The 18,001-nt window shown below is 41.3% G+C and overlaps 1 protein-coding gene across 1 annotated transcript in view; it reads right to left on the bottom strand.

Annotated features, from left to right (window-relative positions):
• Positions 1-14,659, bottom strand: part of LOC306756299 (mannosyl-oligosaccharide 1,2-alpha-mannosidase IA) — a gene marked incomplete at both ends in the record, with an annotated part of 194,272 nt that extends 179,613 nt beyond the window's left edge. Inside the window, one exon of the mRNA XM_079241025.1 lies at positions 14,102-14,659. Coding sequence (XP_079097151.1) covers positions 14,102-14,659 — 558 coding nt within the window. The remainder of the gene's footprint in view (positions 1-14,101) is intronic.
• Positions 14,660-18,001: the final 3,342 nt, after the last annotated feature.

Here is an 18,001-nt window from a genome sequence, read left to right as displayed (position 1 = left end):
CCACAGTGATCTACCAGTTAGATAACATCACACTTGTGAAAGATTCCATAACTTAAGACCGTAAAGGTAAATGGGATAAAAAAAAACAGCATAAGGCAGCAGTGTAAGGTTCAGAGCAAGAAAAAGTGATTTGAAGATCTATCCTGCTATCACAATATCACCACACATTTACATTTTCATTATTAAAAATAAGTAATAAATCTGATGTTTCATACTCTTTAAAATAATCCAACAGCTGTGTTTGATGTAAAACTCTGCCAGTGTCTGTGTGACTATCCTCACGGCTAAAATACTGTATGTTACATAAGTCTATTGATTCTTAAAGTCTCATATCACATCGATCGGCAGCTCAACCAGCTTCACTCGCAGAGTCCTCTATCCAGCTTGTAATCTGACTACAGAGTGCAGTAGAACTGATTCTGTAAAGGGAAGTTTATGATGGGAGCGCTTTGGCTCCAAGGTCTTTAAAAGCTGGCAAAGGGAGGAGTTTTCTGCAACTGAACAGATTAAGGGATTCCCTCTCCTCTTAGAGCCGGAGGACAAAGTTGACAACTTATTTTTGAGGCTGATTATTTGGGCTCTATAGAGTTGTAGACTCAGGGTAAAAACAGCAAACATATTTCCTTGTACTAGTTGCGTTACATAAAGTACTGCATTACAGCTTGTTATCCTGTTGGTGCTCTCCTGTAAACACACAAATCTGCACAATGTCCAAATATCTTCTTTTAAAACACTCTAAACCCCTATGGAAATGTTTCTCGCTGAGAGAAGCATCCCTTTAAACTAAATATAAAGATAATGGCAGTATTAAAAGTACTTTTTAAATCACTGTGGCTGGAAAAAAGAAAAAAATCAACTAATGATGAGATCTTTTTTTCTGCAAACTTTCAGCAATTATCCTTCTCTGCACTGATGCAGAATTGTTTGTGTACACATCAAGATGCATCTTAGATGAGAAATTTCCACACATCTGTCTAATTGCTGGGAAAAGATTTGAACATCCACCACATTTCAAAACTTAGACCCGCTGTATCGAGTGTCAACCTTTACACATGTCTTTAAATATTTTCATATGAAGTAAAAGCTGCTCTGGCAAAATCTCAACTTTCCCCATTTGGACTCCTCAGACTGGTACAGCCAATATTAACCAATCACAGTTCAACTATGATAGCAACAATTCTGTGTTAAGTTGAGACTCTGGCATCCAGCCAGTGTAAAGGACATGTTGACTGGTAATACAGCACTGTATGTATGTTGACTTTTAAAAGTCAGCAAATTTACTTGAAACCTCAGCTGGGGGGCTTGTTTCATGCCATTCTAACAGAGAATTTCATCAAAACCTCACAGATCAAACACGCTGTATTATTGCATAATTAAGGCTCTTTTATTATAAACTTTCATCACCATTATATTACTGGACATTTCTACTTTGTCGTTATCTCGTGAACTGCCGTCTACAATTTGCATACTGAATTGGAGCGAACTCAAAGTGACCAGATCTCATTCCCAGTTTCCCTGCATTTCTTCCTTTACAGGTAGAAGTCATACTTTTGCCTACATGAATGGTCATCTGTCTTTGTTTGGGCCTCTGATGGACTGGTGACCAGTTTGATGCTTGTCCTGCTATTGGATGTCACATTACATCCTGCTTCATAAAAGAGCACATTTTAATTGCAGTTTACTCAAAAAGCAAGTTGGTGTCCTTCTGTTTGTAGCCTGCAACATGCACACAGCTGAATCAATAAATAGAAAGAAAGAATAAAAGAATTGGTTGCAGATATTTACTTAACTGACCATTTGGTGAGGAAAACTAATCCATGAGGACCCTCCCTGAAGAGAAGTTGGCCACAGCCACCTCATCATGTTGACATTCTTCCAACCTTTTCTGCAGAGCATGGTGCATCTCCCACCCAACTGAGATTATCCTTTCTCTCTATGCTAGTCTCCTCTTAACAGAGAGATCACTAAATGGAGAAGGCGCGTTTCTTCCTGGAAAACACTCCCTGGCTGAACAGGAAGCTGACATAGGGCTACCTAATACAGGTCTGTGAACATCTACCTCTCTGTGCAGAGAGTTGGAAATTTATAAAAACCTATAAAACTTATTTTTAAAAAAAGTAACAATTCTTTATCTGTTTTATTTGCACAACTGTTACATTAATTGCTACGTTTTCCAAAAACAAAATGCTACAGATATTCACAGTCATCCAGGTCTGCCACAGTCACAGACTTCTTTGCTCACAATGGATGGGAACCGACCAGCTCACAGTTAACGTCAGCACTGGGCTTTTGCTCAGTTTAGTCAATCAGAATCTTTGAATAAGCAAATTTGTGCTGCACACACTCATTTCAATGAGTGGAATATGTCAAAAGTAGACTGTAGAAGTCAGTGCATTTTTTAACAAGGCTTTCGTTTGTATTTGGATCATGTCAACAATGCCTCAAAAATCAATGAATTTTATATCTAAACTTAATTGAAACCTAAATATGGAGATGTAACCTGGACTGAATTCTTGTAATTTAAACCATCACGACTGCAGTGTCATTTTCCTCCATAAACCCAATTTATTCTTTTCTTTATGCGTTAAGTTTTTTGACAAAGCTACTGCTAAAGAAAGTTTAATTTAATAATATTCTGCTGTATTTATTCCTTTTTAATAGCATGTACATGACATGTTTAACCCATATATACCGAAGACTTTCTGAATAACTTGCATGTAGAAACTAGAAACACATGCTGCTTGAGACCTGCGGAAGATGGATCTGTTTCATGTTGAGTCTTGGCCACCCCCTGCATGGGGGAATAACACAGTAAATCCCCAGTATTAGAAATTCTCACATATCCCCTCCTTAAACTTAATTTCATACCAGTGAAACATCAGTTTCGGTTCAATATTATCTGCAACAATTCTGCTTTAATTCCTATTTTACTCATGTTGGAAGCAAAACTGAGCAGCACATTTGAGTTTTCCTTTCTCTGGAAACTGGTCACATCCATCATGGGTTTATCATCCACAGTTTCAACAGTAGTTCAGCCACAAGCTGTCACAGCTGGTTAACTGAAATAACACATCTGCGGTCCTACAAAACAGTCAGCAGCAGACACTTCTAAAAATGGCGTTACACCCATTTCCTGTTATTGAAGCGTATTGAATCACCATCTGAGCACCTCTGAATGAGGAAAAACTACAGGGAGAAAAATTATATACATTAAAAAAGACTGATATTGTCTCAAAATGGGTTTTAATGAGAAATAATGGCTGAAATAAACTTGTTGTCATATCAATCAACAAAACAAAAGTTTTCACATAATTTTGAACTGCATTGCCATCTCTGTCATTAAGGATAAATATCTAAAATACTACTCTAGTTATTTATTGTACTGTCATTGCATGCTTACACCTCCTCCACAAACCAACAAGTCTGTCCAGTATAACATTAATATGCAAGAAATATGATAAAGAGCCTGTCACACACACACACACACACATTTCTCATCCAACTAATGGTCAGCAAAGTGGTTGTTTTTACACACAATCAATCATTAGAGGACTATCGAATCAGTTTCTTTGTTATTTTACAGCCTCTCTGCCGACTTGTGGTTGAAAATTGCAATTATCTGGTGAGCCCATCATCCAACCTTGATGGAAACAAGAGAAATCTATATGGCTCCCTAATGAGCACCGAGTACCATTGCTGCCATTTGATTAGAGACTTAATTGCAATAATAATGAACAAATACACCCAGCTCAGGCCAAAACGGTCTTGTAAGCATTCAGCTAATTAATGGCAATTTGCCTGCTCATGCTGATGAAGGGGAAAATCACTGGGGAGACACATTTTCCTCTTAACCCACAGAAAACTAGACAGTACTGTGCTGACCATAGAAACGGTCTGATAAGACACTGTCCCCACTCCAGCGGAAAAAATCCAACCTACGACAGTAAAAGCTGCAATGTAAAAGTTTTCTTCTGGGGATCCGCCTAAATTGTAGGTCAAACGCTTGACAGCATTGTCCAGCCATCTCGAAAGTAGGTTGAAATGGTGTCACATAACAATAACAACAATGCAGACAGGCCAGTCGGCGACAACAACAGCCAGACGGCTCAGACTGGCACTACGGAGGTACAAAAGAAAAAAAGAAAAAAAAAAGGGGGGGGGAAGGTTGGCAGGAAATGCGCCCGGGGGCCGCACGCAGCCAAGGAGCAGAGAGGAAGAAAGCGAAAGAAGAGAATATTGAAGAGACATTGCTTCCTAAACAAAACAAAAATAACAATAACTGAAACTGAACAAAAACAAGCACAGAGTGAAAAGATGAGGAAGTGGTTCAAGGGCATGCCAGGTCCCCCCCCCGGCCCACTGTAATGTCTGTCCATTACCCTATGAACACAGACACGCATGTTGGTTTTAACCAATTAGGCAAATACAAAGGCAGGAGGCTGGAGCTCAGCTAGGGGCTCAGATCGTCTGCTGGTTACATCTAGGCCATTCGCCCGCCTTCTCCTCTTCCCTATTTGCTGAATCTTCCTGAGCAGCAAGGCCAAACAAAAAGAAGGTGGAAGGGGAGAGTGGGGGCAATTTCATTCAGCTCCTATAGGCAAAGGATGTCAAGCAGAGCATGCAGCAAACACGGCCATCCCTAGACCGTTGACTGCCTCAGTTTTTTTTTTTTTATTTGTAACAAGCAGACGCAGCCACCCCAGCTGAGGTTGAAGCCAAGACCTGGTAAGATGCTCCCAAAGTCCACGTCTTCAAAGACAAGCCAAACATCCCTCTCCTTATTCCATTCGTTTATACAGAGCTAATACTTTCAGCTGGAGCAATAAAAGAGTTCCTGCAAGCGATGACCAAGTCAGAGGAAAAACTGAGGAAAGTTAAGCTAAAAGCAGCATTTCCAGTAATCAAACACCAATGGAAGACACGATTAAGATACACACACAGCATGACCCCATTATGTCAGCTGTGCTGCGACCTCTAGATAAATGGGCCTCTGTGGAACCTATTGCAACATCACAACAATAAAGAGACTGATGGTGGAAAAAAGATCTGAGTCAGGGTGATGAAATCTGAGAAAAGTCATTTCAAGAAAAATACAGCCAAGCATGAAGCCCACACAAAGCATTTTGAGCTCCTCTGTTTCAGCAGGGGGTCAAGATGTGACAAAATGCATTACAGGACATTGCTCTCTGCTTTTCCTGGCAACTTATGAAATACCTGCAGGTTACAGTAAACAGAGGAGGGACCTTGGACAGCAAGCAAACACACCAGTCAGGCCTGAATGAATAACTGCAAATATAGAAGTAGAGGGGGAAAACAAGGAGGGTTTGAGAGAAAACCGCAGTAAAAACATCTGCAGACTGTTGATGACTGTATGATGTAAATCAAGAAAAGGAAAAGCTCCGAGTTATGTGTGTGTGTGTGTGTGTGTGTGTGTGTGTGTGTGTGTGTGTGTGTGTCACTGCAAAACTGCTGAGTGTCATTTTACAACACAAATGCTCTCTGTGCAGCTCTCCTTATTAGGACACACTTACTCTCATCATTTACCCCCCTTACCAGAAATAAGCAGAATTTGTTCCCACAAACGCTACGATTTTATGCCAAATAAAAAGCAACAAATGTGGCATGTAAGGAAGAATGGTAGGTAAATGCAAACACTAAAATACACACATATGCTTGAACAAAGCAGCCAGAGTGCATTGTGGAACAATCTTCAAAGTCTTGTATGGATGGTGTTGCAAAAGAAAAAACACAAACTACACACTGCTCTTGAAAAGCATGTCTCAACAGTGAAACTTGCCCTAAAGCAAATGGCCTCTCCATGAAGGGAATGCAAACAGAAAACTGCAAAGAGTGCAAAGGGATGTTAGTTAACATCTGCCCCTCTTCTCCTCACATCCTTCCTTTTCCTTTCTCCATTTCACCTGATCACTTCCTGCACTGAGTGCCTGGGGGGGCGACTTGTTATCCTCTACCTTAATCAGTCTTCTTCACCAATAGAAAATGAGCTGTTCTGCTGGGCTCTGATATCCCTTTACATCACCATTGTTCTACAGAACATACATTTCCAATCCGTCCCCAAAGGAAAGGTGAAAATTAAATTAAAATTAAAAACACTTTTTTTTTTTTTTTAAATTGCTGTTTTCATGCAAGATGTTAGTGGTTTAAAAAAAATACAACAAATGGCAAAGAAGTTCATTAGATCAGGATGTGATTGCTCAAATGTGACAGCAGTCGCTAAATGACACAAACACAAAACTAAGAGCATCTCAAATTCCTTCCTAGCAAAGCCAGTGAAGAAAAGTCGGAAATTAAGTCGAACAAAGGCAGAGAACCTGCATAAAACACACACAGGCAAATAGAAAACTTTCAAACTCTGCACATAAAGCCTTATCTGGTGAAGCATAACTGCTAGACCTGCAACTCTGCAACATTACTATAAAGAAAACTTCACAGGGAGCCTCAATAACAAGGAAACTGACCAGTAAGCAACACAAGATTAGCCATAAACATCTAAGTCCAACACTCCCAGCGTTTTTCCACCAGATATCAAAAGTAGACCATTTTCCCAAAGCGTCTGCCTTTTTTTAAACATGTCGTCCAGAAATCTGTTGGTGTCCATAACGAGACACCATGTTGCTAATCCCAGATTGTCCATTTAAAAAAAAAAAAAAAACACTTATTTCCAAGACGAAAAAAGAATAATTATCCAGAAAATGTCCAATTTTCATCACAGAATCACAAAATACATAAATAAAACATTGTTCTACAGCTGTGTTCAGTGTAAAGAGCTTTTTTTTCTACTGCTCTTGACACCAACCATCCTGGGTTTACATCCTGGTTCTTCATAACTTCACTCAGTGTGTTCTTCTGAACAACCCCGGCCAACATCTTTAGTGCATTTCCATAAAAACACTTCGTCAAACCACCTCAAAATCTGCAACATTCAGGCGAATAAACTGCAAACACAGGTCACTCAATCATTTCTGTTTGGCAGGGAAGGTCTGCATCCATGCCAAGCAGCACTGAGCAGTTCAAGATATTCGCCTCTACGCACATTGGCTTGCACAATATATCAATACCTGGCCGGCCAGGCTATTCAACATACATGCACGCGTGCGCACACGTGCAGAACAAAGACAACGATGAGCTTACATTCCAAACACCAGCCGCTGACATTTGCTCAGCATCTGCAGAGGAAAGGAAAAGCACAAATGTTCCAGCGCGGTGCGAACACCAGGAGTGTGTGAGCCTTTTTGTAAGACTTTTATTTTCATCTTCCGTTTCTTTCTTCTCACTCAGCAGGAAACCATTTTCCCAGTTCAGACTGAAGGTTGTTTGGCACACCTGATTCAGAGGAGAGGAAGCAGCAGGGGAATCAGGAGTGGAGGGAGGTCACGGCACTTCAAGCCAGCCAGCAGGCACCAACTTAACAGCAGTATTTTATTCAGAACATCGCCAAGCTCTACCGATGCAGCTACAAGATCGACCATTTCTAAAGCTCTGTGTGCCGGCCTGTGGAAGTTATAATACTGGCTTTGAAAGGAAATAAAAGTAGAATTTTAAAAAAGGAATAAAAATACTGAACATAAAAATGGTTATACAATGCAGGTGACTTTTCCCAAACCTTATCATTAAACTCCCAAAGTCAGACATAAATTCACAAATATTTCCTTTCCAAAGACGCTCAGAAGTCTCAATCAGGTCTGTTTTAAAATCAAATAAGATTTTAAATCAGAGGCCAATTATTTGGTCTATACCGAGCATTCAATTAATTCTGCAAACAACAAATGTTGTTAGCCTGTTCATCTGCAAGTTAAAGTATTCTCCAGCAGGTTTACATGGAAATAATCATTCTGAATTGAGGTTCACATGGAAACACGTCCTTATTTAATTCCGCTTTAGATCAGTGGGTTGGGAAGGGCTCTGATTGGACAAGAAGCGGACGTGATGTGCTGACGTCTAAGGGAAATAAATACAGTTCGCTTCCGGTTTGTCTTTTTGGTCGTAATGTGGAAAACTACATAATAAGTACCAGTTCCATCGTTATTTTGGTGATAATTTTGAAGAACCAGCTTGACACAAGGATACTACTTCACTTTATTTTGCAGCTGAGAAGGAGAAGGACAACAGACTACAGAATGTGTGCGTCATTGGGACAGGACAAGGTAAGGAGCATGCGTAGAACGACCAGAATATACTTAAAGCAGAATTAACGTTTACAATGTGGAGGAATTAATCAGTCCATATTTAAAATGTGAATGAACCAGTCACTTACTTCAGAAGTTTAATTCCAAATTGTTTCTTTCATTCAGAATTAAATGTTTACATGATCATTTTTAATCAGATAAACCAGATTTAACTTATTTGGAATTAAAGAGGAATTAAAACTCTCATGTAAACGTGACAACAGACTACTAGCTCATGCATGGAGTAGTGACAGAGCACACTCCAGCTCCCACTACAGCTACGTGTCCCTTGGTAAAGTACTCCACCTAAGTTTTTTCCTGACAGAATTAGTCTTTTTTTTTTTTTTTTTTAAATTAGCTCCCTCAAGAAGTTTGTGTTTTTACTGGAGTTTTTGTTTTTTTGGGTTATCTGTTTGTGTTCAAGATAACTCAAAAAGTTACGGACTGATTTTCATTCAATTTTAAAGGAAGAAGTGATTTGATTTAGGTGGTGATCCCAATCACCGTTTGGATCCAGGAATTTTTTTTTAAGGATTATTTAACATTGTGACATGGGGATATTTTCAACATTTGTGAATGTAACTCCAACGAAAATGGTTGGAACACTTAGGAAAAAATACAGGACAAGCTTCAAACAGATTGTAAAATATATATATCGAAGACTGATCTAGGTAAAGGAATCATTCTGGGTACTATGATCCAGAATATGAAAAAAAGGAGGTCTTTGGAATCATACCAAGAGAACAAATAATTACAATATGGGGAGAACTGTGGCCCTTGGCAGAGGTTTGCGCTCTCCGAGTGCGTTTCTAGTTCTTCTTTGGTTTAATTGTTAAAGCCATTAAGAATTGGGATCACTGCTCATGACGCCTCTGAAAACTACTAAACCAGGTGAAAGGTCCGAGACTAACGGTCATGTTGGCAAATGCAATATTATAGCTCTCCTAACTGACCACAGATCAGTCCTGCTCTCTGAGATCCACACGTCCTTCCAGCTACTGGATGACACATTGGACGGAGTCTAAAATGTTGTTGGCCACCACGACAATCTGTTGTCCCCAGAAGAACATGCTGACACAGTTCGCCAGCGGCTAGAGGAGGAAAAAAAACTTAATGCACTTAGCTTGAAACTGATGACAAGAAATTGAAGGCTAGTTGTCCTGGAAGGGAGAAGTAGAGGCCTTACTGGTCTCCCCCAAGTGAACTGAACATCCACAGTTCATTTTACAATATCTGCAAGAGGCTTTGGGGAAGGAAGTCTTCTATTCCGCTCTCAAACTAGACCAGGCTCATCACAGTGTGACCCTCAAACTACAACCCGAGTAAAGATATGATATCTGATCTGGGAGGCTTGGAGTGGTTCGCTGCTTTAAGTAGGGTCATTCATTCACTCTGGAGATGCACAACCAGAGAAAGGAATATAGAAAAGTTATGTCTTCCCTTTACAAGATGGGTTACTCTGCCAGACTTCGCCTCACACAGCAAGACGGTCCTGGTCGGTAACTGGAGCAGAGCTGTTCATCCAAGCATTTGACAAACCCGACTGTTTTCCTGATTAGTGCTGGGGTTACAGATTATTGGACCTTAAGATGACCAGTGTTTGCTATGAACAATTACAACTACCTTAAATTTCAGAGGAAATCACAATTAACATTTATATTTTCCTTTTATTTTCATTTTTTCTCCTTTACATAACATCTTTTTTTTTTTTTTTTTTTTTTATTGGAACGTCATTATGCATTACAATAAAATAAGAACTTGGCAACATCTCAGTGAAAGAACCTTTTTGGGCTTGTACGCGTTTCCTCACAATGGTGAACTGAATCCACCAAAAGCTACTTTTTCCTCATTATTTACGAAGATTCTGACCATTTTCAAGCCTTATATTTGGAGGATGGATGAACCATTTAGCATCTGCTCCACACTCATTAGCAGTTAAATGGAATGGCATTCATCCTCATAGGTACTAAATATCGACAAGAACTGAAATGCAAGTACTTTTACTCTGGAAACATGTGGCATTGGTGCATCCCTACTTCCAGATCTTTGCAGCATTCATACTTCTTAAGATTCTTCAGAAATCCTCCCTTCTAAGAACAAGAGATGGAGTCGATCTCTGAAAAAGCTGCAAGTCATTACAGGCTGCATGCAAACACATTAACACACACATAAGATTGTTCAGTTCATGTCTAAGCCAAAACATAAACATAACCTCAATTTACACCTTGACCTGAACACTAATCGTTACCCCTGAAATAACGTTCTGCCTCATTACAGCCAACATTTTGTACCAAGAATTACACAATCAAGTGACCACAGTTAGCCTAGACAGTGATGAAGATGGATGTAAAACAAACACTACACAACCAGGCTCTCTGCGTTGGGCCTGCATAACACAACAATAATCCCAACTCGGCACAACAATGTTGGTTGAGGCACCTCTCTTGCTTCCGGTCACTTGGGCCTTTAACCAAATCAACCTAAAATTAATCACACCCATGAAAAGTTTCTTGATATTTGATCATCTGATCTGCATCAGATCTTGTGTCAACGCTCTATAACCACAATTTGTTGGAACTACGGACAAATATCACAAAGATATTCTGCATCTCCAGCTGACTGCATGGTTCCCGTGGTAACATGACAGCCTACAGTTTTAACTGTGACTGCAAAGCTTCATCAGCTTCACAATGTGGGGCTCCGTCGCCGCAGGTCTGAATATGAGCCTGTTTCATCAGATGAGAATGTACATCACAAAAAAGCCCCGAGTTGTGTTTCAACAGGTTGATAAGGTTAAACTCCATGTTGGACCAATGATTGACTAGATAGAATGATGTAATTAACTCATAACTGTATGATGATCTAACCCTAATAATTAAAATGCCAAGTTGATGGCTAAATCGCCATTCATGAGCTTTCAATCTGATTAAAATGTCAGCCATCAACGTAGATTCAATAATTCCTAGAAGATTTAAAATGTGGGTTTCAGTCCAATTAACCAATCACAGATATAATTAGGAAAATGAGTGTAAGAGCACTGCTTTTACCGCAGATCTCATCCAAAGCTCAACATAAGCTGCTGCAAAAAACAGGACATTTCCAAATCATATCCCTACATTTTCAATCATGCAAGTGAATGCCGGCACACTCACACATACAAAGGACAAAGGAGCCCTCAAGACATACTGCTTGACTGGACGAGGCTCTGCCACAAGAAACTGCAGTGGGTCTGCAGTGCTCAGCTGTCAGCTCCATCTCCCTCCCTGTGTTACCTTCTCCCCTTTCAAACACATCATATGTTAGAAGTACATTTCGATTTCCTCCAGTGAAAGCTCTGATTTGACTGCGTCGGCATATCTCTGTTAAACATTCAGAGAGCGAAGAAGAGAGCAAATCTCAGGCCATACAGGCACAGCCTTTTCATGCACACTTCTCCTTTGGTGCATGTGATGTTGTGGCAACCGGCAGCCGGATGAGAAATGGAAGGCTTCAGCCTGTGAATGAGCCTCAGCCCTCCAAGCTACAGAGCCATTCTCTGATGTCCTCTTTGCACTGCAGTTGTGTTTATTTTTATTCTATCGGTTCCTTCTTTCTGCATTTTTGTATTTCACTTCAGCACTCCAAGTTCCAGCTTTAACAGGACACTGCCATCAAAACATGCATGCCTAAAAACATGACCTGTTGCTCTTAGCATGCATTTTTATGATGCAATTCCTGCTGTCCAACTTCTTCAACCAGAGCCGATGAATCTGTAAGCACGGCCCCGTAGGCGACTAGGAGCAATAATGTCACAGAATTAAAAAAAAGAAACGGCTGTTTGAAAATGACCCCTGTCTTCATCCTGCTGCAGACTTTTTGGAGAAGAATAACTTTAGCAGGGAGTCTCTGGCATAGCTTTATAGAACCCTGGCAACTTTGGTAGTATTTGCTGGTATCCTGAGGGCTACCTTTTAACATTTGTGATGTGTGATCAGGCCGTCATTGTCCCTTGTTTGCCCCTGTCTTGGCAGTGAATGAACACACAGAGGAAGAAGGTAGGGAGTCTGCTTTCTTGTTGTTGGCAGTTGTGAAAAACGATGCCCATTCACAATTTGGGCATTGAGGGACTCGTTGGGCTGAAGCAGACCCTTTTTGTTGGCTTTGTAAAAAAAAAAAAAAGAAAAAAAAGGAGGGGGGGTACCCTCTTTCTGCATTCCATCACAGTGAAAAAACCAGACTGCTTTTACAGAACTGCTCTGGCTGTGGACGACAACAAAAAGCTGGGAGACTGACGAGAGTAAACTCTGCATGACACAGTTTTGATGTTTACAGAAATATACATCTACACTGCTGAAAGACAATACAAAACATTGTGGTGTTATTCCTATAGTTACACTTTGCTTTTGTCTGGGCTTACCAATGTAAAACCATAGGTTCACAATGTGTCAGCCTGCATTGGCAGCATGAATGTGAACATGCAGCAAAACAGAAGCCCTCTACAGCACTGCCAACGGGCTTCAGAGGGTGGACATTCTTGTGGAAAACAATTGGGGGGAAAAAAACAGGATTACTGTGCAGAAAGCATGCAAAGTAAGCACGTCTGTGTGTGCTCTTTGGTGATCTTTGGTCATTATCTAAACACGGTTGATGTTCTGCATTGATAATTAGGTGAAGAGGACGTGACTGAACAGAACTTTTCCTGAGACGACAATGACTGGGAATTTTTTTTTCTTTTTTTGCAAAGCTCAGCCAGACACGTCGGGCAAACAAAGTCGCGCTGACATTCACATGAAAGAGCATCAAGTGGAGAAACTATGAGTCAGAGGAGCTCAGAGCACGAAGGCGAATAACCCTTCGTCCTCTGATGCCTCAGTCAGCATGAAGCCCAGCACCTCCAGGAATGAGGCATGTGAGCAGTGAGAGAGAGAGAGACACCAGGCTGGAAGTGAGAATGACAACAGGACTTAGCGATGTTACATGCCACGGCTGAAACCCATCTGTACACCCCCTGCCAATGACTTGCTTCATCAACGCACCCCACCACCTCCGCACCAGCCTGACTTGCCTTCACTGGGTACAGATGTGTGATCCACAGACGGTCCCACTCCGTAGATCTTATTGGTGCCACAGGGCTCAACAATGGCTGGCACACAGCTCAAAGAGCTCCTGGCCAGAGAGTCTCACTGAACTGGAACATCATTTGCTGGCGACTGTGTGAGCAAGATGGAGGTGCCACATCTACATCCGGATTTAACCATTCATGTACAGAGAACAGATGTTGTACTCTGTACCAGGTTGTACTTTTCTATGCACACGCAAAAACAAAAGGTTACTTGATTTTTTTTTCTTCCTGCCACTAGTGTTTCTGATCATTAGAGGCTGTAGACTCAGATCCTGAACACAGCAACTTTTGACTAAATCAAGAGAAATCTGATTCGAATTTAGAAAAGGTAGTGAGCAAACGGAAACAAAGTGATATGACTGACAGGGATTTACTCAGTCTGTTTGACAGCAGCTACACAAACAACTCACCCACCACTTACGTAAAGCAATTGATTATATTGTCAGACAAATCCAACACAGGATTGGAAGAAGCTATAATAACTTGCTTTTCTATTTAGGAGTAAAGGGAGGCTATCATTTATCTGCTATTTTTTGTAGTGCTTTGACAGCATGAACAGCTACCAGTCAAGACATCACATATTCGATCTCTTTTTTTTTTTTTTTTATCATCAAAACCACAAAGAAACTGCACTCACACTGTTTTTCTGATCATTTTATCACCCTGGTAGATAAAGCACGCTTAAAATATCTCAACTTCTCATTTGATTGTTGCACTTCAGGTGTTACGAGCCAGTATACCAGCTGATGTTTGCGTATCTCCCACATCAACAGGGTCTGACTTCATGACCCCCACAGGAGGGTCTCAGACTCACCTCTTTGACTTTCTCCCGGCGCGCATTGGTCCTCGGATCGGCCGGGTTCCCGTTGTCCCTCCCCAGCGCAGGTTTGAGCAGGCACCTTTGGAACTTCTGGAAGCTGAAGGTATCCGAGCTGGCACCGCGATCAGTGGAGGTGGCTTTCTCCGACGCGGACTCCGTTTTGGACCCGGACAGAGTCAGGTCCTCCTGCGCCTTCCCTCCGGCCAGCCGCTCCTCGGTGGCTTCGTGAGACACGGAAGATTTACGGTTCAAGCTCTTCAGCTTGCTTCCCGTCTCTCCTTTGCCGGGGGTCATGCCCCGCTGCTGATCCTGGTCCTTGGGTCTTTTTAAGTGCTCCCTGACATCGTTCTCCGACCCGGAGCCCACGGTGACCGGCTGGATCTCCGTCTTGGACAGAAAGATGCGTTTTAGCCGAACAGAGTCTGGCAAAAAGAAAAGGGCTCCAAAACATAGCGTTACCAAACCCGAGAGAAAAAGTAGAAAGACGAACTTCTGGGACAGACGTAGACCCATTCCCGATGCCGAGACACCGGGCAACTTTCGGAAAACCATTGAAACTTTTCTTGAGACGCGGCTGAACCGGCGAGGCGCGTGTTGACAGTCTCTCCTCTCTCTGCTACCTGCAGGCTTGTGGGGGGAAAAAAACTACTCTGGACTCCAAACACACCCCGTGACTTTTACAGAGAAACACACACGCAACCGCAGCTGTCTTTATCTCCTTATTGATCGGATTTGCATAAGCGGTGGTTACGCCTGCCTACATCAAAATTGTGCAAACTATTTGCCAACTCCACGTCTTCAATGGCAAGCACTGACATGAACGGGGGTTTGTGTTAAACCTGCAAATCGTAGAACAGCTCAGGGCTTCGGGGTTATGTGGCACTTCGCTGTTTCTTTTAAGAGAAGAATCCGCTGGTGAATCGCTGATGAAAACGTTTCTGCAAGCGATGATTAAAAAAAAAAAAAAAAAAAATGTGTAGTCTGTTCGGTCCTTTAAACAAAGTTCTGGCTCAGTGCATTTTCTCCAGCCTGTGCAGATCGTCAATATCGCGTTGCCCTACTGTGCAAAACCTCAAGCAAACAGCGGCGCATCTTTTTCCGTGTCTCCGCTCACACCGAGCCAGGTTGCAGCATCACAAGCTCCAAAGATCGCGGTTTTTTTTTTGGTTTTTTTTAAGCAATTCTGCTCCGAGCTGTTCTGTCCTCCGCTATCCCGTTACAGCTGGTGGACAGAAACGCGTGTATATTCATGTCTCCTGTATCTGTCATCTGCGCTCCTTCCGGCAGCCTCCGTTTGTCCCCCTTTTCTCCACCGCCGTCAACAAGCCGGGCGAAACAAATCGCTGGCAGACGTGAAAGAAGGCGCGTTTTGTCCCATGCGAAGTTATCCTAAGCCCCGATCCAAATCCGTTGAAGAAACAAATCCACCATCGAGTCCGCCAGTTTCCAACAAAGGCAGACAACACACACGCGCGCACACACACACACACACACGCTGCTGCGTCGATGCTCCCAGGTGCCCGCCGCCGTGCCTCGATTTCTGAGGTGCGCGCTGTCGTTGTGCGGTGGACGTCCGCCTGCGTAGAAAAGCAAGAGGAGAGGGCTGGAAATGGAACATATAGTGGAAGCAGGGTGAGAAGAGGAATAGGAGGAGTAGGAAGAGGATGAGGAGGAGGAGGGGGGGGCACGAAATGGTCCACTGCTCAACAATCCAGTGGGTTGGGTCTGATTTCTTGATGGATATTCACAGCGGCTTATCAAAAGCCGGTTGGTCTGGAAGAGAGAAGTCTGAATGGCTCCGAGCATCGGGATGCCATCTACCCCTCCCGAGGAAAACGAGCCTGATTAATCCTGGACGAGCTAATACATCTGCTGCACATGTCTCAAAAGCATGCCAACGCGACAAATACGCAAAAAGCATCGTTTTCATATAGAGAATAAAAGAAGCTAATCCACTTTATAAGCTTGTCTGTTTTACAGACCACCTAGTTTTTAAATCAGCTTCTGAAGTAAGTCTACATGAAGACACCATGAATTACTTTTATCCTACAATTATTTGTTTGGCTCTTGACAAATACGAGCCTCGACGCACCTGTTCACCCTCACGTGATTATTGTTGGGTCAAACAGTAAAGCATACAGTATACAAAAACGACCAACCTACTGTGTACCATAACACTTACCTCAGCTGCATTCTAAAGCTAAAAGTAATTTAATCAGGCCGTAAAGTTTAAAGCATCGAAACAAGTTACCGGAAGTGACGTAATATTTTGGCTAATTGCGCAGGTTTGGGCCGAAATTAAGCTCTGTTTATGCAATTATTTTTAGTTCACACACACACACACACACACACACATACACACACACACACACACACACACATATATATATATATATATATATATATATATATATATATATATATATATATATATATATATATATATATATATATATATATATATATATAATCCAAATATACCCTCACAGTTTGGCAGAGAGACTGCATTTCAAAATCATTTGAGCAATATGCTGTCTTGTTTGGGCATATCTTCTAAACACCTGCAAGTGTTGTCAAAACATATTTTAGAGTTATCAGGGTTCAGTTTTGATTAGATGCCCTTATCCATGCAACAGTCATCTGAGCAAAAGTCTGCACTGTAAATATGATGAGTCATGGATGGCAGTCAGTGCTTGCTGCTTGGTAAAGCAACTCATTGTAACCAAGGATTGCTCTAATTTTGAGAAACATACACTCATTGTAGGCCACGTCCTTATGCTTGTTTTGACAGATTTTGAATTCACTTGCTTATACCACACGTACAAAAGCAAAGTAGGCTGATGATTTTCAGCTCAGCAAAGGAAAATAAGATCCATTTACCAGGTTTTTTTCTTTTTTTGGAGCTTTCAGCTATATTACACTGTCTTTATCTGCAGATGGAATTCGTTCAGCCATGGAGATGAATCTGAAATCCTCTCCATGATTGAGCGGCGACTGAGCTTGCATGTCAACACCTCTATCAATAAAGCAGCATCAGCTGCTGAGGACTGTGGTTCTCTGGGGTGCGGCTAAAACACACTGCTGTTAAAAAGTCTTGTGCTGGAGCTGCAGGCAAGCTTTAATGTTGAAATTCAAGATTAAGATAAGCTTAACTTTCACCTTTCCAGCCTTCAAAAGACTCACCTGTTTCAAGCTGTCCTGCACAAATGGACTTGTAGCTGACTGCTTCTATGTTTTTTTTATATATTAACTGGTAATTGATTGCCATTTTAATACTTTTATTTTAGAACTGTTGTGTTTTAATATAGATCAATTTAGAACTATTGTTTTTAACCTTGTTTGTCTTATAACTGTGAAGCAATTTGCATTACAAAATATTTTAAAGTGCATTTAAATTATTATTATTTTTATTATTATTATTATTGTTGTTGTTGTTGTTGTTGTTGTTGTTGTTGTTATTGTTATTACTTTCAATCATGGCATCGAACAGATCTGAATAACTCAATGCATTGGTTGAGGTGTGCACAATAAGTTTAAAAGCAAGTGTTTACATCATACTTACTGAGTGGGATAGAAGGTGAACTGTAAACACAGTGTTTTCTGGAGATTAAATAAGATAGATGGGGAGATAAACTGGCCATTAGTGAAGAGCCTGCACAGCACTATTCTAGTAATGCCTCTGAAAGCAGCATGCATTCAGGGGCATTAAACCTTGGATTGTTTTCAATAATTGGAAATCAATTTAAAACCCATCTCCCACCTCTATTGACTATCCAAATAGCACCAGGTGGGTTTCTGCTTAAAATTACTGTGTTTAATGTAGATTAACCACTTTGAGGACATCCTTGGCGTTGTCTGCAATGTGGGATGAACACCAGATGAACTTGAACCATA

The sequence above is a fragment of the Telmatherina bonti genome (genome assembly GCF_933228915.1).
Source record: "Telmatherina bonti genome assembly, chromosome: 5".
In the NCBI taxonomy this organism is placed as follows: Eukaryota; Metazoa; Chordata; class Actinopteri; order Atheriniformes; family Telmatherinidae; genus Telmatherina; species Telmatherina bonti.
Note: the sequence above shows the minus strand (reverse complement) of the source record. Positions and strands in the feature narration are given on the sequence as shown.